Below are 26,537 nucleotides of genomic sequence, written 5' to 3'. Positions count from 1 at the left end.
CATCCTGGGGTCTTCGGGGACCAAATCCACGATAGGGCAGAGGAGGTCAGAGTCCCACCTCCATCATGCCAGCAACTGAGCAGCGATCTGGGGCGAAGGCTCTGGTTGCTTGATAATGTCTGAAAGCCCGAAGGCCCTATCCACACCATCAGCCCACGGCACACCTCACAGGCAAGGCAGGGCCCCACAGCACCTCCCCTACCTCCTCGGTGTGATCACACCTGCTAGTGCACGACCGAAGGCGGCATCTTTGGTCCCAGGAAAAGCACCGCAGCCAGCCCATGGGCTCACAGACCGGGGCCTGTTGCTCCTAGGGGCGACCTACACTTTTCAGCCAAGAGGATGACAGTGTCTGCTGACCAGGACAAGTCAGCATGTCTGAGTTCTACCCCAGCTAGGCCACAGAACTCACCCAGGGGACACACCTGCCACTCTGCCCTTGCCGCTGACTCTTGCTCTTCTGCTTTTCCCCAGCAGGAAGGGCCCAGCCTCACCTACGCGACCTGCGGTCCCCCGACCAGCTGAGGCTCCCCTCTTAGACTTATAAGCCTCTGGCCACTGGCATCCGGCTACCTGCCCTCCCTGCCTCCCCAGGGACCCCCAGAGGGCTCCTGGGCCTTCTGCCCACCCAGAGGGGCCTCCAGTGCTCCCTCCAGCCATCCTTGTAGCTTTGTTCTCCTGATTCAAACAGTGTTCTTTCTCCTGTCTTTTCCATCAGGCCTGGTGGCCGTGGCGTGGGGCTCACATCCCCATACTCCCTGAGGCTAGTGGTGGCCCTGGGCCAGTGGGATGAAAAACAGGGGGGTCAGAGAACAGGGAACAGAGGGGGCCGAGCATATGTCTGGAACTGTGGGTGCACTGCCTGGTGGTGTGTGAGAGACCAGCGTGCGTGGCAGGGGGAAGGCTGCCTCAGCCTCCAGCCCAGACCCCATCCCAGACCCCCGTGAAGCTCTGGCCCCTGCCCATCCCCAGCTCCTCCTGTCTACCTTCCCTTCCCCGTCTCTCTCTGTTCCAGAACCCTTGCCCACGCCCTCAATTGTGTCTTCTTCCCCTGCGCTCCCCGCCCACCCCTGCCAGGCGTGGCTGCCCTTGCCTTACCAGCTCTCTCCCTCCTTCTCTCCCCTGTTCTCTCTGCTTTCTCTCCAACTGCCAGCCGATCGGGTCAGGCAAGTCCATCCCGTCCTGAGAGCCCCAGGCCCCCCTTCGACCTCTAACCAGATCCCTTCCATTCCTCGGAGAGCTCCCTTTCCAAGCCTGCCTGGACGGCTGTTCTGTGACTTGACAGTGGCTCCCCAGCCCCAAAGCCTCCCTCTTCATCTGTGACTTAGTCTGTTGTAGTGGTGAGCTGACACACCCAGCGTGACGTTGGTGAAACTTGTGCCCCTCTGTGGTATTGCTCCTGCTCCGTTCTATAAATATCTATAAATACTCATATATATATATATATTCACACACACACACATACATATGGCCGCCATAGCCTCGCCTCTAGCGCTGGGAATCACCGTGCTGTCCTTGAGGAGTCTTGTGGCCCAACTACAAGGGAACACTGTCACCCCGACATCCCCCTCCAAAGTGCGCCACCTCCAGTGAGCCTCCCTGTCATGCCCAGCCTGTGGACAGCCAGCCCCACTCTGCCACCTCCCCGTCCCTCCCCACCTAAGCGCGGGGGCGCTGTACCGGCAGCTGCGTGGCTCTCACTGCGACCAGTCTTGCTGTCTCTTGGCTGAGAATAAAATCCATTTCTGGACGATGGGGAACAGTGTGTCTTCTGCTGCCTCGTGTTCTCTGTGGCACCCGGGGAGAGGTGAAGGTTTGAACGTTGGGGTGCAGGAGTGGGGCGGCACCCGGCCATCGCTGGGGTGCCGTCGGGAGCGTGAAACGAGGCCCCGTCCTCTCCAAGGCCACTGGGAAGGCGCCTGGAGATTAGCAGGTCCTCATCCTGTGAACCCTGCCCTGCCCCCTAGGGGACAGGGGCACCAACTCAGCCAGCAGGGAGGATGCGGGGCATGGGCAGGCACTGTGGAGGGACAGGACAAACGGGCCACCGGGGCAGGGACATGGAAACCGCGTGGCCTGGAAGTCAGCTCTCTCGGGTGCCGGCACCCTGCTTTCCCTCCCCAGGATCATATCAGGCGTCTGAGTCTACCGGCCATAGGGCGGGCCTGTCCTTTGGAGCCCCCTGGTAATCCCCTCGGGATCCCCCGGGCTTCACCAAGCAGCATGCAGGTGACAGGCCCAGACCTCTAACCCCACTGGGTGCCCTGAGACGCCCTCTGCTGGCAGGCCCCGCTCCCCGTTCAGTGCCCATAGCACGGAACCCAGGACCCAGCGACCAGAAACAGGACCACACAAGGCCAAGCAGTATGGCTAAATTCATTTATTCTGAAACAAAAAGTAAAACAAACAGGATTCGAATCACCCAGGTACCACCCCATCCCTGCCTTCTTCCTCTGTCCTATGCTATCAATAAATAAGTTCCCCCATCCCCAAATATTTAATAGAACCTGTTCCCCATCTGCCAGTTCCAATCTTTGCTATGATACAGGGGGCCGCCCTACCCCTGGAATATACAAAATGTTACATAGATATAGTATGTACACTGGGGAGGGAGCCCACCCCGCCACCAGCTTATGCCTGTGCCTGGCCTTGGTTAGCCCCAAGTGTCCCAAGGCCTGTTGAGAGTGCTGCCCAGTTGTATACCTGGACAAGGGGGGCACTTGTGCCCCAAAGTGCCTCTGAGCAGAGGATGCATGAGCCCCTCTAAATGAAGGACTCCTTGGCAGGGGTGAGGAGGCCACCAGGGAACCCCTGCTCCCCGAGAGAGGTAGCCTCTTAAAATAAACTACCTTTCCTGCACTTCTGGCTCTTTGTTTTTTCTGGAACTAGCAGCAGCCCAGAGATTAAGACAGCCTTGGCCAAGGGGCCAAGGGGCCTATATCTGTGTGTCTCCCCAAGTAGGCAGGGGCGTCATCATACCCCTTTCTCGGGGGCCCTATCTTGCTAGTGTAGGGGATGAAAGGGTGACCTGGAAGGGTTGACCAGGAAGGGGTGCCAGGAAAGGAGGAACAGTGACAGAGGGTGGGGACGAAGCCCCGGCCCCACTTCTCCAGGCTTTGTCTTTTAGTGTCAGGCAGTTAGATGACCATGATCTTCACCTCGTCATTGTCATCAGCCCGGTAGAAGAAGGGGATGCAGGGGTTGCTGCCCAAGCCTGGGCGCTCCTGGGGGTTCTGGATCTCTCGCAGCAGCTGCATAATCTGCTGTGCGGTGGGGTTCTCAGGGGCGGCAGCCAGGCCCGGCAGGGCCTCTCCCTGAGTAGGCTCCACGTTGTCGGCAAGGCTCACCTCGTGGAGATCTTTGGAGAGAGGGAGGCAGGGCTCTGAGCGATGTGTGAGCCCAACCCTGCCCGCCCGCCCGCCCGCCTGCCCTGGGGGCTCTACGCACCACCCTGGCTGTCAGCAGCACCATTCTCCTGGGGGGCTGCTGGGGGCGCTGCACTGGGCTCACCAGCAGGGTTCTGGGCAGCCACCAGGAACTTGCCATACCATTCATTCCGCTCGCCCACCAGGCGTAACACCAGCTCCTGCAGCTCCAGGAGCTTCACCTGGAGGGAGAGGTGCTCAGCACACGACCCCTGCCCCCTTCCCCACCTGCAGAGATGGTCAGGGCCTCTACCTTCATTTCCTCCTTGTCCTGAGCCAGCCGGCTAATGTACTCCTCCTTCTCTCTGTGCCGCTCCTTCAGCACAGCCCTCTGGCTCTGGTAGAGGGCAATGTACTCTCCTGCGGGAGGGGTGGGGCGGGCAGGCGGACAGGGCTCAGCTGCTGGGGCTCCCCACCCACCAGGGCGCCTTCCGTCCGAGCCCCGGCCGCCTCGCTCACCAATAGTGTCCGTCTCTCCAGACAGCTGGATGCAGCGATGCTCCAGCTCCTCTACGCGCTCCTTCAAGTCCACTTTCTCCTGCATGAGCTCTGTAAAGCGGCCCTGCAGCCGAGAGGAGGGGTTGGGGCTCAGCGGCCCCCTGTCCCGCCCAGCCCGGCCCTCCCTGGCCCACTGCTGGGGGAGACTCACTCACCTGCAGCTTGTCCATGGCCCCCTGGAGGGCCTGGTGCGTCTCTGCAGGCACACTGTTCCCCTCAGAGTGAGGGGCCGGGGCCTTGCCCTCCAGCTGGTGCTGGGATGGGGCTGCCAGCTGAGCCAGGCGCCGGCAGTGCAGCTTCTGCTCCTTAAGCTGCCCACGCAGCCGTGCCTGCTCTTCGTCAGCACTGGCCAAGGCCGAGTTAAAAAATGCCACCTGGGAGCGAGGGGAGCATGTGCGCTTTTGTAGGGACATGCTCAGGACGAGCGGGAAGGGGCCGAGGCAGAAAGAACCCCTCCACTTCTCAGGGCCTCCGTGGGCACATCTGTGGTTCGAGGATGACATGGTGTCTGACCATTGGCTCCCAGGGGAGGTTGGGGGACCAAGAGAAGTCACAGGGTGGAACCCAAGGGTAAGAAGGGTATTGGGGAGGAACCTCAGAGGGAGGCAGGAAGGTAGGACGGGGAAGGGGCGGGGAGGTCAGCTCACCATGGCCTCTGGGCTCTCTAGGTCCTCCGGCATGCTCAGCTTTGGCCGGGGAGCCTCCTTGTCCTCCTCCTCACTGTCCAGTCCGTCTCCTGTTGGGACAGCCGGAGAGTCCTCAGACAACCCCACAAGGGAGGTAGAGTGGCCCAGGAAGAAAGCTCGGGGCCCAGCTCTACCCCACCTCACTGTGCAACCCTGGACCAGCCCGTACCCAGGGGAAAAGGATTCACCGTCTCCTAAAGGTCCCTTCTAACTCAGTTCTATACTGCTAAATCTCCCTCATCCTTGGGCTCCATCTTCTCCCTCTGGAGAGTCCCAATTACCTTCCCCAGGCAGAGCCATGAGGCTCAGCTGGGCCTGTAGATTGTGATTCTGCTGGTTGGCAGCTTCCAAGCGCTCCTAAGGGACCAGGGAAAAGAGTGAGAAGGGACACGTGTTGCAGACCTTGGTGCTCAGGAGCCCGCCACTCGCATCCCTCACCTGGGTCTCCTGCAACTCTTGGCGGGCCATGTCGGCCTCCATCTTGACCTGAACTTCCTCATGCTGTAGCTGGTCCATGAGCTGAGTCTGCAGCAGGACCTGTTTGTGCAGCTCCTCTTTCTCGGAGGCCAGTTGCTGGTAGGTGGCCACGTGCTGCTGATAAGTGACCACGTACTGCTGGAGGTGGCTCAGGTACTGGTCCCGCTGCTGCTGCAGACTCTGGGCCTCTTGGCTCTTCAGCTCCACCTGTGGGAAGACCCAGGGAATGAGGGCGAGTGGTGGCTTGCCTCCCAATTCTGGACCCACATCTTGCAGAGGGCGGGCGTAGTACCCTGTGCCTGAGGCAGGCACCAAGGGCTCCGCCGCCTGCCCAGCTCCGCCGCCTGCCCAGACCCCTGACTTTCTCACTCAAGGGACTCAGTGACCGCTTCCCTTGCCCATATCCTCACGTGACCTTCACCCAGCCTCACGCCTCTTGACAACGTGCTTTCTAACTTTAGGCCACAGACTCGTGGAAGAGTGGCCAACATCTGTCTGCTAAGTGCACACTAAATGCCCGATACTTCACATGCGTGATTCTCATTTAATCTTCACTACCTCCATGAGGAAAATGCTAATTTCTCTTTTAAGTTAAAGAAACTGAGGCTTATCTTAGAATGCGACGTGAATAGTGACTAGTGGGACTGAGGTTAGAATCCAGAGCTGACTGCCAGGGGCCGCCCGTCGTGCACCGGGCACACCGCTCCTCTAACTCGGCTCAGTGCCTCCATCGGGGATGATGACCTATGGCGCAGGGCTACCCGCCTCTGAAGGTCAGCGGGCAGGTCACAGTGGTCACGGGCTCAGGAGAACCATAGGGTCAGCTTTCTCTCTGGCTGGAGCTATTTCGTTCTGGCCCTAGTGCCTGGCTCACCCCTGCCCGAGCCCCTGCAGCCCCGGAAGCTGGCACTCGGCTCCCAGCCCTCCCCAGCCTCGGGGCAGGGTTACCGTCTCCTTCAGCTCCCCCAGCTTCTCCTGCAGCTGGCCCAGCTTCTTGGCCAGCTCCTTCTTGACATGCTGCTCCGACTGAAGCGCACTGGTAATCTCCATATTCTCATTGGTCTGGACAGAGAGAAGCAATCAGCGGCCCCCCAACACGGCTGGAGACCCCAGTACACGGTGTCCGCCTCCCCCGGCTCAGGGAAGGGAGCAGGGCTCCCCCTGCACACATCGGGGGAGGGCTCTCGGGGTCACAAGGTGCTTTCATAAGCACCGTTTCACGTTAGGCCCATAGCACCCCATGTTAAAGGTGAAAAAACGAAGGCCCAGAGGGGTCAAGTGTCTCGCACTGCACCTAAAGACCCGACGGGGAGGGCAGGGTGGGCGGGGTGGCGCACCAGCCTGACGAAGCCGTTCTGCAGCTCAGCCAGCTGCTCCTTGAGCTCCCGGTTCTGGGAGAGCGCGCGGCTGATGGTCGTGCGGTCGTTCTGCATGGTCTCCAGCACCCGCTTGCGCTCCTCCGCCTGCTCGCCCCAGAGCTCGGCGGCCCGCTCCAGCTCCAGCAGCCGCTGCTCCTGCTCCCGATTCAGACGACTCAGACTCTCGTTGTCTTGCACCTGGGCCTGCAGCTGCCCCGCCAGGCTCTCCAGTTCCTTCTGTAGCTGCCTGGCCTCGGCTTCCAGCCGCTGTTCCATCTCCGAAGGCCCTGCTGGGGGCTCCTGGGGCGGGGGGACGGCTGAGGAATGAAGCACACAGTAAGAACCTCTGCAGTTTCAAAACACCCTCTTCTCGGTCCCTGGCTCCTAACTTGGCCTCCTCACCCAAAAGCTTGGCTTCCTGGCTGATAGCTCCCCACACTCATATGATGTTCAATCTTTCGAGACACTTTCAAATAGAGTTGTTTAAATTTTTATGCTCAAGACAACTCGGTTAGCAGTGAGCACGCCATCCTTTTACAGATGGAGACACCGAGGATCGAAAAGATTGCAAGACTTGCCAACTCCTGGAACAGACTTCTTTCCACTGCCACAGTGACCTTCCATCCACCCACCTCCTTGGGGGCTTTCTAGCCACCCTCACCAGCTCTCCTGACACAAGTCCTGCTCCCAGATCACCCTGACCTCAGCTTACCTATCTGGTTCCTCAGTTCAGCCAAGCTGGTCTCCAGCTCCTGCACCTGACTCATGCTCTGCTCCTTCTCCTCCCTCAACTTGCACATCTGCCAAAAGCACAGGGGAAGGAGTGTGTGGAAGGAGGGGATGGATGAATAGCCAGGCGACCATCTCCCTCTCCACCCCCACCTACGAAACACACACACCCACCTCTGGCTGCACACAGCAAACGATATGATTCCCATTTTTCAGATGCCCAGAAAGATCAAGTGACCTATCTAAGGTGTGGGGGGCCGAAGGTCACATCTTACCTTCTCTGACATCTGCTCCATCCTCTGTTGCCAAATGGCATTATCTTCTTTCAGATTCTTGACATAAAGGTCTCTCTCCATCTGCAGTTGCTTCAGCAAATCCTTCAACTGTCAGAATGGACACGGAAGTTAGCAGGGGCTGTCACTGGGCCTCACCTGCTCCTGGTCACCTGGGGTCATCCTCCTTCCACGCCCCTCCCTCTGCAAAGCCTCACCTGATCCACATGTGCCTCCAGCTTTGCGCGCTCCTCCAGGGCCTGCTCTAACTGCTGCTTGCTATCGGGGGTTTCAGACTGACTGGAAAACTGGATGGTGAAAAATGAGGTTAGATCTGGCAACCCATGCAATGCCTCCCAAAAGAGTCTGAGCTAGGCTCCACGTACAACGCAGGGGTGATAAAGATTTCCGCCCTCGTGTCATTAGTACCACTTCCACAGGGTGTATGTGTACTAAATACTCATTGTAAACTATTCAAACAATAAGTGTTCAAAGTCCTCCCCACCTTTCCTCTAGCCCCACAATCCCACCAATCTCACATGTACCCTTCCAGACCCTTCCTATGCATATGCAAACAAGTTTAATTAATGCACATTACAAGTTGCGTTGTCTTGAGTGCCTATCATATATGATTCTACAACTTATTTTCACTTTGCTATGAATTATATTTAATGTTTGTAATGGTTTCATAGTCCTATATATCAACACAGCGTGCTTTAGTATACCTTTAATGGCCTTTTAGATGGCTATAATGAGTAAGGCGGCACATGTGCTGGTCCTCAAAATGGAGTGGTTGGGTCAAAAGGATGAGCAGCCACCTGAATTTCGGAGCACCCTTAAGCCCTAACTTCTCATATCTCTAGTAGACCGTTTATTAGACTGCCTATCACAGGAACAGGCACAAAGATTGCCCCCTAGTGGACAGATGGATGGAAGGCAAGGAGAGGAGGTATTAAGATCTGTCTGCTGCCCAGGCCAAATTGGAGACTCATGTTTCACTCTAGGGTCCTGACCATAGAGGAGCCTTGACAATCATATCCAGGAGAGAGCAATCAAGAGGATGACAGCATGAGAAAGAGTTGAAGGTGCTGGGCTGACTAGCTCAGAAAAGATCTAGGAAGCACAGGGAGCTCACGTGCACCCCCTTACAAAAGATCTCAAGGTCTGTCTGTCGTAGTAAAGAGATGAGATTTTTCCTGTGCTGTTCTGGAGGGAAGAAAGACCAGTGGACAGAAGTTACATGAAGGCAAAGTATTGTTTAGTGTGAAGAAAAACTGGAGAGGGGCTCTCTGACCCAGGAGCGCTGACTATCTGGTAGCTTGGCCCCCAAGAGGAAGTCAACAGACTCATGGGCTAGCCTGATAAATGTCATATATAAAACAATGGTTTTCAACTAGGATGCTTTAAAAATCAAATTAAAAAGCCTTATCCTTGAGGTCTGATTCCACAGTTTGGAGAGGGCCTCAAGTTGCTTTTTTATCAAAATCTAGAGGATTATATGGCAAGAACAGAACAAAGATCCAAATTTCCTAGCTCCTCGCTGGGGGCCACGCACGATGATCCCAAGAGACACGACCCCAACTGCCCTGTAGTCCCTGGGGCTCCAGCCCCTCACCTGCTGCAGCAGCAGCTCTGACATCTCCAGCTTTTTTTGCGACTCCTCAAACCGCATTTGCATAGTCGAATTCTCGGTCACCAAGACCCGCAGCTTCTCCTCCAGTTCTGAGTTCTGCTGCTTCAGGTCCTCATTGGCTTTGCTATGACCAGAGACAGTGGGAAAAGGCATGAATAAAAACCAGAAAGGATCACCGTGGTGATCAACCCATCACCCTCGCAAAGGACTACAGAATAGTGTCACTGGGAGGGATCCCAGGATCAAGATTCACAAATGACAGGCCAGAGAGAGGACAAGAATCACATGAGGCCAAGCATGAGTCGGTGGCACAGCTGGGACTAGCACATGTCCACAGCTGGTACCCCTCCCACTTCCCAGCACAGCCCCCGGCCCGAGGACCCCCTGGCCTCCCCGACCCCCGTCCTACTTGCTCCTGTATAACTCCAGCCTGAGGGTGTCTCGATCTTTGGTTAATTCCTTGGTGTACTGAAAAACAAAAGGCCAAGTCAGGGCTAGGCAGGCAGACGACACGGCTCACACTAACGGCAACAGCAGTGATGCCACGGCCACATGTAGTCACCCGGAGTCACTGTATATTTTTTCAAAGCACTTCCGAGCCCATGTTCTCATATGCTTTTAATAAGAACTCGGTAAGGGTGGAAGGGGCAGGCCGAGACCGAATTCACAGCTGGCTGACAGAAGGCCCGAGGTAGCTGATAATATTGCTATCATTATTACTGTTATCATCATCACTCTTGGACCTTTATTGAGCACTTTACCAGGCACCGTGCCAACCCTTTTAATCCTCACAATCGCAATTGGAGGCAATCACTATCATTATCACCATTTTACAGGTGAATGACACAGAGCATCAGAGGTTAAGTCGCTTGCCTAAAATCACTTAGAGCTATAATTAGACATTCAGGACTGTCTGATTCTTTCCACATTTTCTTCCTGGGGTGGAGGCATGAGAGGGAGAAGTAAATTTGTGTTATAACTTTTTGTTCATTTTTTGAATGGATGATACATTCACATTGCCTCAAATTCAGAAGGCACAGAAGTGACACGTCTCCCAGCCACCCTGTTCCTCTCCCCTGGGTTTCTGTGAACTCTTTCACGCACACACACCCCTCCCCTCTCTGCGCAGAGAATAACATACTGAAAACACTGCTCTGCACCAGAGCGGCCCAAATACCTAGCACCCTGGCCCAGGCCCACACACGGACAGTCAGGGAAGGGCTGGCACCAGGCTCTGAGCCCGCACCCCGGCCTCGCTGGAGACAGCACACCCCAAATCCCACAGCAACCAACTCACCCCGGCTGCTTCTCACAGCCTTAAAGCAGTAAGAAGTGGCGCGGGCTTCCCTCTGGGCAGCAAGACACTCCATTCTACAGAAGGGACTTTGAGGCTCACCGCCCACCCCCCAAGTGGCAGGGCTGGGTTGGGTGCTGGGCTCACCCTGTCCGCTTGTTTCTGCTGAGTGGACATTGCAGACAGCGTCCGCTCCAGCTCTATGATGCGCTGCCGGGAAGATTTCAGGCGACAGACAAGATCCTCCACCTCTCCTGAAATGACAGAAACGGAGCCCAAGGAAGGAATGCCACTGGAGGCCTGCCTGCATGCCAGGGCAAAGGAGGACAGGGCGTCCAGACTCCCACCTGCTTTCTGCCTGACTGCGTTGTGGGTATGGGACAGGGCCGTCTGTAATTCCGACTTCTCAGACACTAGAATCCCTATGGTCTGGATATGAACCTTTGGGAGAAAAGCCAAATAAGTGCTGAAAAAGAGGAAGAGAAGTGTCTCCTAGGGGACACGAGGGAAGACCCTACGGTCCACTCACCTGCAGCTGCTCTCTTATAGCCCCCTGATCCTTCAGACGCTTTTGTTCACATTCTTCCTTCTCCTGTGGGAAGAAAGAAGAAAAACCTCTTGCTGGGAGGAGGCAGAGATGAAACAGCAAAGGACATGCTCCCAGAATGCCACCAATGGCCCAGGGCAGGCCCCCCCATGACATCATATTGAAGTGGGTGACAGGGCGGGGGGTGGACTGGTGACAGGCAGAGTGGGCCCTTTATTTTTCTAGGCTCGGGGCAGGCCAGACGAGCACAGGCCTGTGCATCTGAGTCCTCCCCCAAACCCCGCAGCCATATAGCGAGCAAAGAAACCACGTTACTTTTTCTAGTTGATCCACAGTTTCCTGGTTCTGTTGTTTCTGTGGGAAGAGTCAAAGAAAGGTAACTGAGGTTGTCCCCTCTGCTATGATCCTCAGACCAAGAAGGAGAAACGGGCAGGGGCCAGGAATGGGTTTTAAAGGGAACATTTGTGGGGAAAATTCAAAGCGCCCAAGCAGAGGCTTTAGGTCTTGGGTGGCTTTGCTCCCAGGTACAGAAATGAGTGTCTCAATCGAAATTCCCATGAGAAGACAATGACATAAACCTCTAGAAATGAGGTTTGAGAAAAGAAAGACTACCCCTTCTGCCAGCTCGTGATTTGGAAAGGTGCATTAATTCAATGAATATTTACTAAGCACATACCACAGGTGGGGTTCTGTTCTCAAAAGCAGAGATATAGGAATGAAAAGAACCTTCATGTCTCTGATTTTTCTAACCTGAAAGGGCCCTTGGACATCCTCTAATTCTACCTTCTTAAGAAACTGAAGCACAGAGAGAAGATGTGAAGTGTTCAAGGTCAAAGACAGAGCAAGTTTGGGGCGGAGTCAGAGCCAGAACACAACAGTCAAGCTACGCTTCCCCCAGAGGCAACAGAGCCACCAGGGCTGGTGTAAAGAGGGCTTAAGCAGGAGTGTCTAAAGAACAGAGAGCGGGCAAAGGAGCAGCCAGAGAAAGAGCCATGCCGCATGCTCTGTGCTCTGGGGTCCCTCCAGCTGAGACCTGAGCCCCCCGGCACCCCAGTCTCCCTTGGCACCAGGGGCCCCGGCCCCTTTCTTCAGAGCCCCCGACTGGCAGTGTGAAATCAGGGGACCCCACTGGACTCTTACCAATTCCTCTATCTTGCTAAGGAGTTGTTTGTTTCTAAGATTGCTGGACTCCAGGGCTAGAGATAGCTCTTGATACCGGCTCTGAGGCGCATGCAGAGAGGAGGAGTTGGAGGAAGGTGGGGGAAGAGGTAGAAAGAGCAATCATTAGGGTTGGGGGGCGTCTGGGCTGTCTCAGCTGGCAGCGGGGCACCCAGCCCCCACTGTTGCGGCAGAGGCTGGCCTATAGGGTCACTGGGCCAGTCCAGGGCCACTCACCTCCAGTGCCTTTATATTAGCAGAAGATGCTAGGCCCTCCCCGTTGACGTAGGACGTAGACTAGGAGAGATCAAAGAGTTCACATGGAGATGTTCTATCCCCATCCATGACCAGCCCGCAGACTTCCTGTCTCCATCGACTGGCAAAATTTTTTCTGCCTTAGTTGACCCCCTCCTCCAGTAATCCCTGTGTGCCAACCCCTCTCCTGGTTCTTATCACCCCTTCACCTCTCTCAAGCAGCTCTCATCCTGTGCTTTCTGCAGCGAGATAAAATGATGTAGTCAATCTCGTGGTCCAACTCCTTCATTTGCACAGCTTCAAAGAGTCATTACCCAGCCAAGTCGACTGCTCTCACATCTGCCGCCCCCGAGGGAACCTCTGCCTCAGTTTCTGTTCTATGTTCCTTCCCCCTCTGACCCCCTCTCGGTTCCCATTTCTGGGGTACCTCGGACACAAGACCGTTGAGCTGCTGAGAAAGCTGACGCAGGCTCTCGGTAGATGAGAATCTGGGGATGAACACAGGAATCAGGGATGCAGGAGGCTCGATGGAAAAGAAGGGGTCACGGGCAGTGGCCTTCCCTGACTCCCTCGGCCTCGGAACTGCTGCCCCCATAGCAGACACTCACTTGCTTTCATCCATGGGACTAGGACCATTTTCAGCATCATGGTTCTGTTGGGAGGAAACACATGAGGTAGTAATTCAATTTCCAGTAAGTATCACCCAGCGGTGGGGTGAGCCAAGCTCATTCCGAGAACCTGCCGTCTCCCCGAACCTTAAGGAAAAGCCTGGTCTTGGCCTCCCTCACCCCAGTCCTCAGGAAGGGTGCACGGCCCTAGGAACCAAGCTACCTGAAGCAAGGGGAAGAATCCGCAGCGGGTCCAGTCCTCTGCGGAGGAGGAGGGGTGAACATACAGTGGGGCAGAGGGCAAAGGGAGAAGAGGCACAAACCTGAGCTGATGCCATGCTAGTGACACGGGAGGGACTAGCATGGGGGGAAACGACACCGCCGGGTGACATGGTGTCGTCATCAGTAAGTGGTGCTGCAGGAGTGGCGCGGTCTTTGGGCGCCTGTCACAGAACAGAGCAGGGGGTTAGGGAGCCATGTGGAAAGGGAGACATCTCATTGCCATGGAGACAGGGTGTGGAGCAGGTAGGACAGGTGTTGCTGCAAGGAGAGTGACAATCACACATGCTGGAAGCCACTCTGAGGTGTGGCTATGGCTCACCCAGGGCTCAGGCCGCTCTGCAGCCTTCGGGCCTCCTTCATGAACACATGGGGGCCTTGTTCTCCCTGGCGTTCAGCAAAAGACAGTAACAGGGTCTGAGCTGTGGCAGTCCCAGCAGATGGAAGGAAGGTGTGCCGAGTCGGGGAGAAGGAGGCACTGTTCTTCCAGAAGGCCTGTCTGTGCCTCACTACAGGCCCCAGCAGGGTGCAGCGTGGCAGCGAAGAAGCTGATGTGGTCAGCGCAGCTCTGCATCCTTCCTCTCATGCTCCCCTTTCCTTCCTCCACTCCCCCCACCAACCAGTGACCACGTCTGCCTGACTGAGGCCTTTTCTGGGAAAGAAGCTGCCCAACTAGAAGCCTCTCCCTGTTCCTGGGGGTAAAAAGTAACCCCACCCCAACCTCCTAGTCCCAAAACACCTACCCAACCAAGGAACCACCTGAGAAACCAGGAGTAACTGTCTGCCCTTTGACGCGTGGCTTCCTGAAGAACAATCCTGGGATCGAGGACCAGGGGCCCCGGAAAAGCCACCCTCTCTTCCTCAACTGGACCCACTTGCTTTACCAGAGCCCTCTCCAGCCTCCCTGCAGGCTCAGGCTTGACACTTAGTCCAAGCCTCCCGCTCTAGAGAGCTAATGTCCAACAGGCCAGGTGAGCAGAGATGGGGAAGATGGGTGACAAACTGAGGCTTGACGAGGGAAAAGAGCTAGGGAGCCAAGACCTGTGCAGTGAAACTGGGTCCAGGAGGAAGAGGCTGCACCTCTCTGGGGTGGAAAAGGGCTGTCTGCCTGCTGGACCCCTCAGTCCTGGCCTCTGAAAACCCCAGTCTGCTGCCCTCCTTAGAGCGAGTGCTAAAGAGCCTGGGGATGCTGAGGCTGGATCAGGCTATTTGCTGGTTTACTGTCTACACTATGACCTTTGACCCTGGAATCCGTGTTGCCTTCCCAACCTGTATTACCGACTCTAATAGGCAAGAGCAGGGGTTCAGAGCTGGGCAGGCAGAAGACTTTGGGGGAGGTGGCATCCTCCCAACCATGGGCCCTGGCCAGCTCTGGGTCCCTCTTGGCATCTTGTGATTCCTACTGATCCTTAGCATTAGACACAAGAAAGTTCCAAAGGGGAAATAAAGTATTTTTTTGAGAACTTAAATATATGTAACATGACCGTTTTGTGAGCAACCAAGTTATTTCATAATTTTGAGTCCTGTAGCTAAGTCTGGAGTTAAAACAAAAACAAAAACAAACAAAAAACCCAAAAAACAAAAAACAAAAAACAAAACCCATTGTCCACTCCCTTCAAATATCCCAGTCCATTAAAAATCTTTTTATTTCTCCATTATTCTCCATTTCTGGAAATGCTATCATTTCTGCCCAGGATACTGCATTCACAGGCCTATATTATTGGAACAGAAAACTTAAGTGGGAAACAGTAACTGATAAAGAGAGGATTTAAAATCAGCAAGAAGGGACTATGGGAATCTGAGTCTTTGCTTCCAAGACAACAGAGGGACACAGGTGCAGAACATGAGTGTAAATACTTGGCTTCGGGACTCCTTTAGGCCTGCGCTGCCCTCCCCATGCCACTCGGTGCTCCTCTGAGCCGACGAGGTGAGTCACAGAACATGGTGAGGCCTGCCTGACTGGACATGAGCAGTCCTGATGACTGAAAAGACTCTAACACCAGCCAGCAGTGCCCTGTCCCGGCCCCTTTCCCCACCCCCATCTCCAATAGGACCTGGCCCCATTTCAGCTCGACTCCTCCGGCCTGGCAGACGTCCCCTGAGAACATTAATGAAGGAGGAAGTGCCAACATCACAGCTGGGAGAGGTCATCTCCCGGCTCCTTGACTTTCTGGGATGTGCTCTGTGAGCTCATAACTCTGGCCGCTACCTGTATCACGCCCTCGGCCTAGGACTCTTATTTCCCTCTCTCTCCATGTGGATGGCCATTACCCACCTCTAATCTTCAAACGAGGCTCGAATGCCACCCACTCCACCTCAACTCCATTTAAAACCAACCTCGCCCGCAGCTGAGCATCTGGAATGTTGCCACACTTTAGCTTGCCTCTTTCAGGGGACCTGCCTCCCTCAGTGGGCATTCTGTCTGGTTCCCCTATTTTCTCCAGCACTCAGCCAAGTGCCTCTGCTATCAAGGGCCCACTGAATATGGTTAAGTGTCCAGCTGATTTTTAAAAGAGCATCGGGGCGAAATGTCCTGGTCACTCATCTGTTTAACCTCACATCCTTAGTATCTCTATAACCCTAATGCAAACTCCTTTTTTCGTAACTTTAGGCTGCTGACTCAAACCAAAACGAATTAGTCAATTCGAAAAATCACAAACTGCTCTATGGTCTCTTGGTCTTTTGAGGAAAGATGCCCACAGGACAAGACTTGAAAGTCTGGTTTTATTTAATCTCTCCTAGTCTGAAAGCACCACTGGGACACTCACACATGAGGCTCAAAAAGCCTACATCCTACACACCTGCTCTGGAAGCTATTCCCAGATTACCTTTAGCTTTCAAGGGACATCTTGCCTTCTCCAAGATGATAAAAGATGTGGGGGAAGGGAAAAAAAAAACCAATCAACCAAGCAGGTGAAAAAGCAAACATTAACAGGCTGAGGGTTAATGGCAGCAACATAAAATAAGCCAGAGGCGAAGTATCCCCCAAATCACAGAAGCCTTGGGGACATGCACAGCTGGGAGAGAGCAAGCCAGAGAGGGGTCTTGGCACTGCCTCACCTTCCACTTGTCCAATGGGGGGAGCACTACCCCATTGGAGCGGTTAAGGTCGGACACCAGCACCTTCAGAATGTCCTGAATCTACAGGAGGCGAAAAGGGAAAAACAAGGGCAGGGGGAGAAAGAGAAAAGTGGCTTAGAGAGAGGCAAGAGAGTCGAGGAAGGAAGAACAGATGGTTTCAAAGAAACGGAAAGCTGGAGAAGAGAGAAGGGGATCAATAGCTTGGCCTGCGCCATCTCTCCAAACGGCCACTCGCTGCCTTGCCAGAGGCTGAAATCAACACAGACAGACAGATGGAAAAGTCTCCTGAACGATGCACTCACATAGAGTGAAGTCATCTGGCCACTGCAGCTCTGAATCCGCTCATTAGACCCTCTCCTCAGGCCCAGGGAGATAGAGGTGAACCTGGCAGGGCTACAGACCCCCATCTCCATTTTAAAAATCAGAATTTCGAGTAAACGTTTGCTTCAACAAAGGGGATTACAGCTAAAAAATAAGTTTGAAAGACACAACAAATGTCATCTTACAGATATGGAAACCAAGGCCCAGGAGAGGAAGTGATTTTCCTAGGATCACCCAGTGAGCTGGTGGCAGAGATGGACTCGACACTCCTAAGCCAGCGCCTGGGCCTCTCCTCACCACACCTTGGGGCTCTCTTGGTGCTTCCTAAAGGATAGCAGGTGGTTGGTCTCACTGCCTGGCTTCCCCTTGAGGCTGAGGATGAGGAAAACCACCAGAGCAGAAAGTCCAAAAGCAACCACCTTTTACTGAATGTTTACTCCGCACCGGGCCCTATATTAAGGGATTAATATAAAAACAACATCATTGTAAGTGTAAGACATACTACCAGGATTTTACTGATGTGGAAACAGAGACCCAAAGAGTTGAAACAGTCTGCCCTTAACTACATCTCTAACATAAAAAGAGGTTGGACTCAGACCCAGAATTCTTACCCAGTACCTGACACTTCTTCCACGATCTTAATCACTACCCTGTACTGCCCGCTGAGCGCCCCTATTCCCGGAAGCCTGGCTAGCCAAGACTCACATCCTCAGCTGAGTGACAACCATCAGAAGTGGGTGTCTCAGGTTCACTGCCATTTTTAATCTTCTTTTTCTTCTTAGGTCCTGAGGGAGTAACACAGCCATGCTTCAGCTGATATTCCCTCAACTGCAGAAAGAAAAAGCGGTGAAACTTATAAACACCTGTATACACATCCTACTTTATAATTTACAAAACTCTCATATTCACCATCTGATTTAATGCCATGACAACCCTATAAGGCGTTATAATTCTCACTTAAGGACTGAAGTAATGCACTGATAATATAGCTTTAAAAAAAGGCAATAATGCAATTTAATTGTTTTGTCCTTTTTTTATGGTGACATTGGTTAACAAAACCCAGTAAGTTTCAGGTGTATAATTTAGCAGTAAAGCATATATATATATTGCATTGTGTGTTCACCGCCCATAGTTAGATTTCTTTGTCACCACATATTTGATCCCTTTTACTCTATCAATTCCTTCTCCCTGCCACCCTCTGGTAACCAACCACTGGTCCATCGTCCATGTCCATAAATCTCAGTTTGTTTGTCCTGTTTATTTGTTGTAATTAGATTTACACCCCACATATAAGTGATATCACGTGGTTTTCGACCTTTTCTGTCTGGCTTATTTTGCTCAGCATGATTATCTCAAGGTCCATATATGTTGTTGCAAATGGGAGTATTTCACTTCTTCTTAATAATGGAATTTAAACTCAGTCTTTTGACTCTGAGTTCTGGGGGTTATGCTATGAATTCGCAGCTGCCAGAGGGCAAAACCAAGGTGGTGTTGGAAAAGTAAATACTTATGTAATCAGACATCAGGATCCTTTCTCAGACGTCTGTTAAAGGTAACACATCACTACTCAAACTTTTCCTTCAGAGTAGCCTAATGGCAGAAGGCAGTGAAGGGATACCCCTAGTGTATCTGGAATGGTAACAGGGAAAAGACAACCCAGGCACCATTTCAGAGAGAAGTCTATTATGATCTTACAAATCTATGTAAATGTCATACCTAAGTACATTAATATTAAAGGCTTTTTTCTTTCTCAAGAGAATCCAGCAAAACTGATGCTTGGGTCCCATATGTTTCCTGTGGCACTCCGCGGAACACCCCATACTGAGATGCCCATCTGGAGATTCCCAGCTGTGCAGTGCAGTTTCCCCGAGATCTGCTCCGCAGAGGATTAGCAGATCTCACGGCAAAGAGCACTAACTGGGAGCCAATCCGGTCCCAGAATCATAGGGAATTAGAACGTGAGCAAGAGAATTCGGATGAAAAGTTAGAAAGTCTCTCGGGAGAGCAGAAACCGGGAAGAAAACCAAACACATTCTCCCCCTTGTCACCCAGAGACGCGGTCAACGTTTCGATATCACCAGTAAAATGTAGACTTTTCATGTCTAAGGGTAGGATACAGTCTAGAGTAAGAGAGCCTGAAACCTCTCCGACCTAGGTCCTATAGTCCCGAGTCCCCTTCGAGCTGGAAATGGGTGCCACGACCAGAGAAACAGGACAGGTGGCGAAAACACTGGGAGACTGGGTCGTAAGATCAAACACCGGGCTCACGGCGGTAATGACAGTTCGGAGGGGGATTGTGACGTAACTACATTCCACTGCTCCCCACCGAGTCACCGCTCCGCGGAGGGGGGAGGGAGCGCAGGGCCCGGACCGAGGTCCTTAGCGACCAAGAGCCCAAGAAGCCCAGGAGGTCCGGTTCTGGGCGGCAAGAGGCGAAGACCAAGCCTGGAGCCGGTAGTCCCCAGGGACACCGGCCCAAAGTCACCCGGGGGCGACAGGCGAGGGCGGGGGCTGGGCTGCCAGGGGTGTGGGGGGGCGGGACTGGTGAGAAGACGTTGTGGGGTGGCGCCGAGGGGCTTGCCCCGTGTGCCTCAGAGGCAGCACAGACTCTGACCACAGACCAGCAGTCGGAGGGGCCTGAGGCTTGGTCAGGGAGCCGCGACCCCGACACGTTTTACCTTTTTCTTGGCCGCGGCCAATTTGCTCTGTCGGGTTTCTTCCGACATCTCGGGAATGGGAGGGGCCATATCACTTCACTCCCAGCGACCACTGCGGAATTGCTTCCGGCAGCCGCGCCGCTGGTTTGTGAGCCAGAAAAGGAGGAACCAGGGTACTAAGCAACAGCGGTGTGGGCGTGGCCTATACTCTCTAATCCCATTGGTCTATGGGTGCGTGGCAATGCCTACGCAGGCCGCGACGGACGGGTAGAGTCACAATGAAAGCTGCGCGCGCAGCCGCTGTCTCCGCCCACCTCGGGAAGGGGCGGGGCCCAACCTCTCTCAGGTTGCACGCACAGCTCGCCTTGTGGCGGTTGCTGGGCTCCTCACAGCGTTCTAGTTAACTGGCGGACCTGAGAGGCCGCTCTCCCGTCCACGCCCTGGATCCTCCTGTACTGCAAACCCCCCCGAAACGGGGGCCTCGGACCCCGGGGCTCAGGAGGTGGGCTGGGAGCGGACAGCAGGGGGAAAGTGCATCCTTTCACAATCCCTTTCTTGACTCCCCATAGTTCTGCACTACACTTTCTTGTCCCAGAGATCACCTCTAGATACCCGATCCAGTCCACACACTCCATCCCGTCAGAATCTCCCCTTGCTCGAGGATCTTCTACCCTGATCCCGGGAGCATATCTAACCCCTTCCCGACTAGATTCAGTCCCAATCACTCCCACTTCCCAATTCCGCACGCACCCCCCACAGTACCCCTTCTTCCTGGAGCGGACGCTAGGTACAATCTGCCAATTTTCCTTTGGATTCCTCTCCAGGACCCAACCAGGACTTTCCAAAAGTTGCCGCGGGGCCTTCCGATCCCCGGTGAGTATGCTCGTGCCCCCCGCCCCGCTCCCGCCTGCTACCATACGTGACTGCTGCTCCCAGCGTCCTCTCTGTCCCCACAGCAGCTGATCCACCCCCAGCCGACCTTCTGCTGAGAAACTCCCAAGTTATTTCTCAGCCCTTCCCTGTCTTTTCCTCATGCCCACTATGCTTCAAAGAAGAAGCAGTGTCCTGTCCTTGTCAATGGCACCCCAATCTAGTTGATTAGTTATTTGTCATTCACTCACTCATTTGACAAATTTTATTGAGTGCCTACTTCATGCCGGGTACTGTTGTAGACATAGCGCAATCAGCAGTGAATATAGCAAAGTCCTTGCCCTCGTGGAGTTTATGCTCCAGTGGTGTAAGGCCCACAATGAAAATCATATTATCAATGAGAGGTATACCATGTCATAAAACATCAGCACAAAGGGGTAGTGAGTGGTTGAGGAGTGATCATTTAAACGGAATGGTCAGAGAAGGCGCCTTTCTCATGACGTGTGACCTGTGAGTAGAACTTGAAATGGAAATCTCTGGAGGAAGAGCATTAATTGTTGAGTGTGATATGTTTGGTACGAGGCTATTGTTCCACGAAGGCAGCGGGCCAGGCTTGCTGTCTTCTCCATTGCTAAACCCCCGGAGCTTTTGCCAGTGCCTGCAAAATAGTGCTTACTCACTACCGTTGTTGACTGGCTGGAAGAATAGGAACCACATCTTCCTTGGTCTCTTGTACCACGTGTAGACAGTTGATCCAATACACATTTCCTAAAGATTAGCAGTGTACCAGGCACCGGCCTTCACAGCTTTTAGAGGCAGAAAGAGTAAAGATGAACTGTAGCCCCAGGAAAAGATTTTGTTATAAACCCAGCGACATCACAGACTTAAGAGAAGGATCCGAGGAGACCTGATGTGGACTCCCTGGGCCCTTTAGGTAGGATTGGATTTGGCTGGGACTGAAAGAAAACCCCAAATAATGGTGGCTTAAACAGTCATCAGAGACCCAGGCCTCTATCCTGTTCCACCATGCCTTCAGTGTGGCTTCTACTTCATCATCTAAGACACTGTTCAGCTCCAGCATGGCTTCTACATTCCAGCTAGCAGAAAGGATGAAAGCCAAAGAAAAGCCTGTCCTCTCCCTAGAAGGACAGTTCTCAGACAACACATACACCATTTCTGGTTACGTTCCGCTTGTCAGAACTTAGTTATAAGGCCACATCTAATTCCAAGGGAAGCTGGGAAATGTAATCCTACTTGGGGCTGGGGGGTGTCTATTACCAAGCAGAAGAGGGGGAGTGGCTATTGGGGGACAACTTGTAAGCTCTGGATTGTGGCTAACTGGTCAACCTGGCTAATGACTTTTTGTGCCACTCAGCGGCCATCGCCCAAGTCTGGCCAGTCTGATGGGGCCAGCGAGGATTCTCTGCACCTTGACATTCAGAAACTGAAGGAGAAGAGGGACATGCTGGACAAGGAGATCTCTCAGTTAATAGCTGAGTAAGTCTTATTGGGTTCCTGAGCATACTTAAGATAACTTTTAACTAGTGCCCAGTAACTGCAGGCTAGTCATTACTAACTTAGCATAAGAACAGGACTGCGACTTTGAATTCAGGATGTCTTGGCAGCGGCAGCGGCGGCAGGGTGTGGTCAGGCATAGGAAGACCAGGAACTAGGAACTCAGGAATGCAGGTTATCCCTCTCCTGGTCTCTCTCCCAGGCCCGCATTCTCTGCCTCTACTCTGTCTGCTCTGGGCTCCATTCTCTCTCTGCAAGTGGGGTTTTCAGTGCCTGGGGGAGGCTGGTTCTTCCACAGCTAGTGGGTTTTCCGATGCTCCTTGCTCCAGCCACTTGGCACAGACTGAGCAGCTTCTGAATGTACATTTCACAGTTGAGGAAATCTGACTAGCCACTCATGTGCCCATCTGTGAATCCCTCATCTGTAGCCAGAGTCACAGTATGAGTGTGGTTAGGACTCCTCCCGGAGGGTACGAGAGCATTTGCCAGGGGCCAATCCCCTGCCCTCCTGGTAAGCTTCAATGGGCAGGGTCTATCTCACCATCTCTAAGTGTCTGTAGCACTGAGCACCTGGTAGGCCCTTAGTGAACATTTGGTAAATAGATGCTTCATGACTCTCTGAACCTTGGAATCTCATCAGCTTCCTTAACGATTCTGTCTCTCCATCCCTCACCCCAGAGGCTACAGTGTAGATGAACTAGAGGACCACATCTCCCAGCTCCATGAGTATAACGACATCAAGGATGCAGGCCAGATGCTACTGGGCAAACTAGGTGAGTAGCAGGACTCCAGAGGGCAACCAGGGCTTGGAAGGAGTCCCCTGCCCCCGGATTTTGCTCCTGTGCCTTCTAACTTACCAACCCTCCCACCCTACTCAGCAGCCCAGCTCCCAGACCGAATGCCCCTGCCCTCCCTGCCCACCTGGCGAAGTGGCTGTACAACTCTTACCTGAGTCCCTGGGGTTTTTTCCCTCCAGTGTAGAGTCTGGTTTGGAGCTGCAGGCAAGTGTGAGCATGGGCTCACCCCCCTGCTGGACTGAAGACTAGGGTTCCCAGTCTTCTAGGGACTACTCAGACTGATTGAGACACTATCCTTGCTATCTGGAGGCTGACTTGCTACCAGAGCAGAAAATGCAAAGGCGACTCTGTGGGCCTTGAAGGGGGTATTTTGTTCCCTCTTAAACACAGTCTCACTATCCAGAGGGCTTAGCCAAGGCACAGACACCTGTGTGTGTGGGCGGCTCAGACAGCCCACCTGGAGGTAAGGAATTGTGTAGGTAGCCTCAGTTGCAGCACCTCGCTCAGATTGGTGGGCACTCTGATGTTCAGCGGCCAGTGACATTGGGGATAGTGTTCAGAGCCAGGATTGTCTGTCCAGCTACTGCCTGAGTTTTATCACCGGTTGCAGAGCTGCCTGTCGGCATCCAGGATTTTATAGCGGGGAGGGCTTCTCTGCCTTTCAGGGAGGAGCGGGTCCCAAAGGAGGGAAAGGAGAAAATGGAAGGAAATACAGATAGATGAAGAGAGGAGGACGATCAGGGCCCAGGAAGAAAGGAATGTGAGGGGGGACTGTAGCCCAGTGGTTAGGGCATAAGGTCTTGTTAGATAGACACCAGCTTGAGACCTGTCCTCCTGTGACGTAGGAGCTGGCGCGGGTAGCCTATCATTTGTCGAGTGAATATTTGCTGAGCACCTACCCTGCGCTGCTCTATAAGGCATGGGTACACGTTGGAGAACCAGACCTTTGAAGGTCTCTTTCTTCAAGTGAACTGTTTCATTGTTGGGGTTAGGGAGGAGAGTGGTCACTAAGTAAAGGAACACAAACAAATTATAAAACGTGGTAAGTGCTGTGAAGGAAACAAAGGGCAGAGATGGAACAGGGTGGCAGGTAGGGATGCGATAAGGGGGTCAGAGCCCTTCTCATGGGAGGAAGGAAGAGTCTTTGAGGGAACAAGAGGAACAGAGGAACAGTGTCACCAAGCGGCCAGGGCCTGGGACATGAGCCAGGCTAAGGATTCTGGTTGTTAGCAGACCCTGGGTACAAGGTACATGTATACTTCCATTTCGAGCAGGTAACTCTAGCTGCTCTGTGTGGAGAAAGGATTCTGGAGAGCTTTGTTTGACTCCTTTGTAAAGTAGGGCAAGGGTTCATGAGTCTCGGTTGGGGTGGCCTGACAGGGCCCACTGTGGAGAGACCTGGAAGGAGTGGCAGGAGAGTCACCTTGGCAACCAGGGAAGCAGGAAGAAGGCACAGGAGTGGGCCAAGGTTTCGGCCATTCTTCCACTGCTCCCGCTGGACTTTCATCCTTATTTTCAGCTGTGATCCGAGGCATCACCACCAAAGAATTGTATCCAGAATTTGGCCTAGACATGAATGACTGAGCAGAGGCTCACAGCCCCTTGTCCAGGGCCCTCCGAGACAGGCAGATATGGACACGAGAAGCACTGAGAGCCCAGCCAGCATGCCTGCAGGCTTACCAGCAAGAAAGCGTCAGAAGCCCTTTTCTGGAGAACCCAACCTGGGTCGGGAGGGAGCCCAGCAAAGAAGGGGAGCCCAGCTTCAAGGTTCCCGAGATGTCCCAATGATACGTGTGTATGTGTGTGTGTATCCCATTTGTAAATAAACATGTGAACAATCTTGGTGTGAATCTGCATGCTGATTTCCTCTCTTCTGATAGCCCCCATCTCACCCAGGAGAAAGGGAGCCTAGCCTGCCTTTGTGATAACAGTCACACATACCAGGCACCGTGACAAGTGCTTCACATCCATTATCTCTAATGCTTAAATCCATCCAATGAGGAATTAGCATCACTATCCCTACTTTACAGATGAGGCAATTGAGACTCAGAGAGACAAAGTGACTTGCCCAAGTAAGTGGTGCAGCAGGGACTAGAGCCCAGGTCTAACTCTGAAGCTGATGGTTTGCAGTACTGCCTTTCTGGGTTGGGGGACAAGAGGGTAATTGCTGAGAAGAGAATAGCAACATTGGGAGGAATTCTTTCCTTGTAAATCAATCTACAGAATGAGAGTTGCAGTCCCAAGTTGTAACCGCTGCCAAGCAAGGGTGAGCTGTCATTTCTTCATTGGGCGTCGCTTATCATGACCTGCCATCACAGGCAGGAGCAAAACCGGAGTGTTGCAACTGCTCCATGTGAGCCACGTTGGCAGGATCTAAGTGTTCTCACTCCTCTAGTTGTCCCTCTGGTCCTGTCCTACAGGACAGTCTCATAAGATTTCAGATGTGACAGTAGCACTTGGGGACAGGCTATCATGAGGTGAAGTAAGTATAGTTTCTAAAAAACCAGCCATGCAAGTCTGGCCTAGGTTTGAATTCCAGCTCTGCCCACTTACAAGCTGTGTGGCCATAATGACTGACTTGGCCTCTTTATAAGTGGAAATAATAGTAGTACTGTATGCATCAGGGCAATCAACAAACAACCCCAAATCTCCATGACTTACCCCAAAAACGGTTTCTTTGTCTCACAACATCTGATGAGGGTCTGGTAGTCTATTTCAGAGCTCCACCAGTGACTCAGCAGGAGAAAAGAGACAGAGAAGACACATCAACTCTGAACTGACCCCCAAAGGAGCAGATGTCACTTCTGCTCAAAGACAATTATCCAGAGCCAGTCACGTGGCCCAAATTGGCTGAGGGAGGCCGGGAACCGAGAGTGAACACATGGGTATTCGGTGGGCACTAGCCGCTGTCAGCTATGAGCACCTGGCTCCAAAAGGCACTTCAAAGATTTGGCGAGCGCAGGACTAGGGCCTAGGAACATTGGAGTCCGGCTCCCTTTGGCATTGGAGAGCACCCCGTCCTCAGGGCTGTGGTCCCACTCCAGACCGCAGTCACTGTCTGCATTTGTACGCTCTCCTGGATTCGCCATGAACACCGCCTGCATGCCTTCTCATTTGGGGGCTTTTCTGGCCATTTCTTAAACTTTCACATCATATCACCAGCTCTTCGCAAACCACCTTATGAGATAGGTTCCGTTATTGTCCCCATTTTGCAGATAAGGAAACTGAGGGTCAGAGAGTGGAAGCAACTTGTCGAAGTCACACAATGGCAGAGCTGGGATGAGAGCCCAGGCCCTCTGGCTTCTAACACCAGGCTTCTAGCCTGGACCCCGCACCGTGAGGCCTCACCCTGGACTCTCTGAGTACCCTCTGAGGACAAGACTCAGATTCATCTCGAACAAAGCCCTTCCCACCTGCGCCTCACACATGCTCAGTATTTGCCTAATTGAACGTGGCCTTGATCCTGTTCGTTTAGGTCGTGGGTGAGAGAGTGAGCGATCTAACTAGAGGTGGAGCCAGGACTGGAATGGGCTCCTGAGATTCTCACACTGCTTAGTCCCATGCAGCTGTCACCTGGCCTGACCCACTCACCTCTCACCTTCCTGAACCACATCATTTCATAGTGGAGGAGGAAGAGGAGAGGTAAGCAGCCAGGCTCGGAAAGGTGGGAACCCCAGCGGAAGTGACCCCCGTCCTTAGCTTTCCCCCACCTCATCCAATTTTCTCCACATGGACAGTTGGCTTGTCTTGCCTCTGTCCACACAAAAGGGTCTCTCATTTCCAGGAGCTGGGGAGCCACAGTCTCTGAGCCTCTGCCACACATCGCTCACCTGCCAGCCAGAAGTCAGGGAACTAAGAAGCAGTGACAGTGCAGTTTAATCAAAGGTTGTCATGAGGCTTTAGGAGCACCGTTGAGCGGCACCTAACCAACTCGGGACATTGGGGAAACTTCTTGGGAGAAGGGACATCGATGCCTCTGCAGTAGAAGGCGTCAGCCAGACCAGAGTGTGGGAGGGTGCTCCAAGAGGAGGAATGGCACTAGCAAAGGCCCGAGGCAGAGAACCTAGTGGGCACAGG

The 26,537-nt window shown here is 53.5% G+C and overlaps 2 protein-coding genes across 24 annotated transcripts in view; one reads left to right on the top strand and one right to left on the bottom strand.

The window, feature by feature from the left end:
* Positions 1-1,760, top strand: part of DNM1 (dynamin 1) — a 40,538-nt gene extending 38,778 nt beyond the window's left edge. For 8 of the 21 annotated variants that reach the window (XR_001599281.2, XR_001599276.2, XM_016163759.2 and 5 more), the window contains one exon: positions 475-1,760. Coding sequence is in view for 9 of the 21 variants with exons in the window: in XM_016163759.2 (XP_016019245.1) it covers positions 475-547 (73 nt within the window). In the remaining 12 variants the exon portion in view is untranslated. The remainder of the gene's footprint in view (positions 1-474) is intronic. The other 13 variants (XR_001599282.2, XR_001599283.2, XR_001599277.2 and 10 more) reach the window with 3 other exon arrangements.
* A 605-nt stretch (positions 1,761-2,365) lies between these two features.
* Positions 2,366-19,432, bottom strand: GOLGA2 (golgin A2). Of its 3 annotated transcripts, XM_016163751.2 has the most exons (27): positions 19,300-19,432; positions 17,327-17,449; positions 16,280-16,360; positions 13,264-13,383; positions 12,941-12,984; positions 12,760-12,820; positions 12,315-12,374; positions 12,060-12,140; positions 11,235-11,273; positions 10,902-10,964; positions 10,720-10,813; positions 10,520-10,626; positions 9,488-9,546; positions 9,061-9,202; positions 7,664-7,753; positions 7,449-7,556; positions 7,157-7,244; positions 6,424-6,761; positions 6,035-6,148; positions 5,048-5,293; positions 4,891-4,966; positions 4,571-4,659; positions 4,079-4,297; positions 3,885-3,987; positions 3,679-3,785; positions 3,448-3,607; positions 2,366-3,358 (listed from the first exon to the last, which is right to left on the bottom strand). In XM_016163751.2, the coding sequence occupies exons 1-27, from the start codon at positions 19,366-19,368 to the stop codon at positions 3,138-3,140; spliced, it is 3,102 nt and encodes a 1,033-aa protein (XP_016019237.2). In that variant the 5' UTR covers positions 19,369-19,432; the 3' UTR covers positions 2,366-3,137. The 3 variants fall into 3 exon arrangements, with proteins under 3 accessions (XP_016019237.2, XP_016019239.2, XP_016019238.2); XM_016163753.2 differs by lacking the exon at positions 12,060-12,140; XM_016163752.2 differs by lacking the exon at positions 16,280-16,360.
* Between the last annotated feature and the right edge of the window lie 7,105 nt (positions 19,433-26,537).

This window comes from Rousettus aegyptiacus, unplaced genomic scaffold (genome assembly GCF_014176215.1).
Source record: "Rousettus aegyptiacus isolate mRouAeg1 unplaced genomic scaffold, mRouAeg1.p scaffold_m13_p_3, whole genome shotgun sequence".
Classification (NCBI taxonomy): Eukaryota; Metazoa; Chordata; class Mammalia; order Chiroptera; family Pteropodidae; genus Rousettus; species Rousettus aegyptiacus.
The sequence above is the reverse complement of the archived record's forward strand: the minus strand, read 5'-3'. Positions and strand labels throughout refer to the sequence as shown.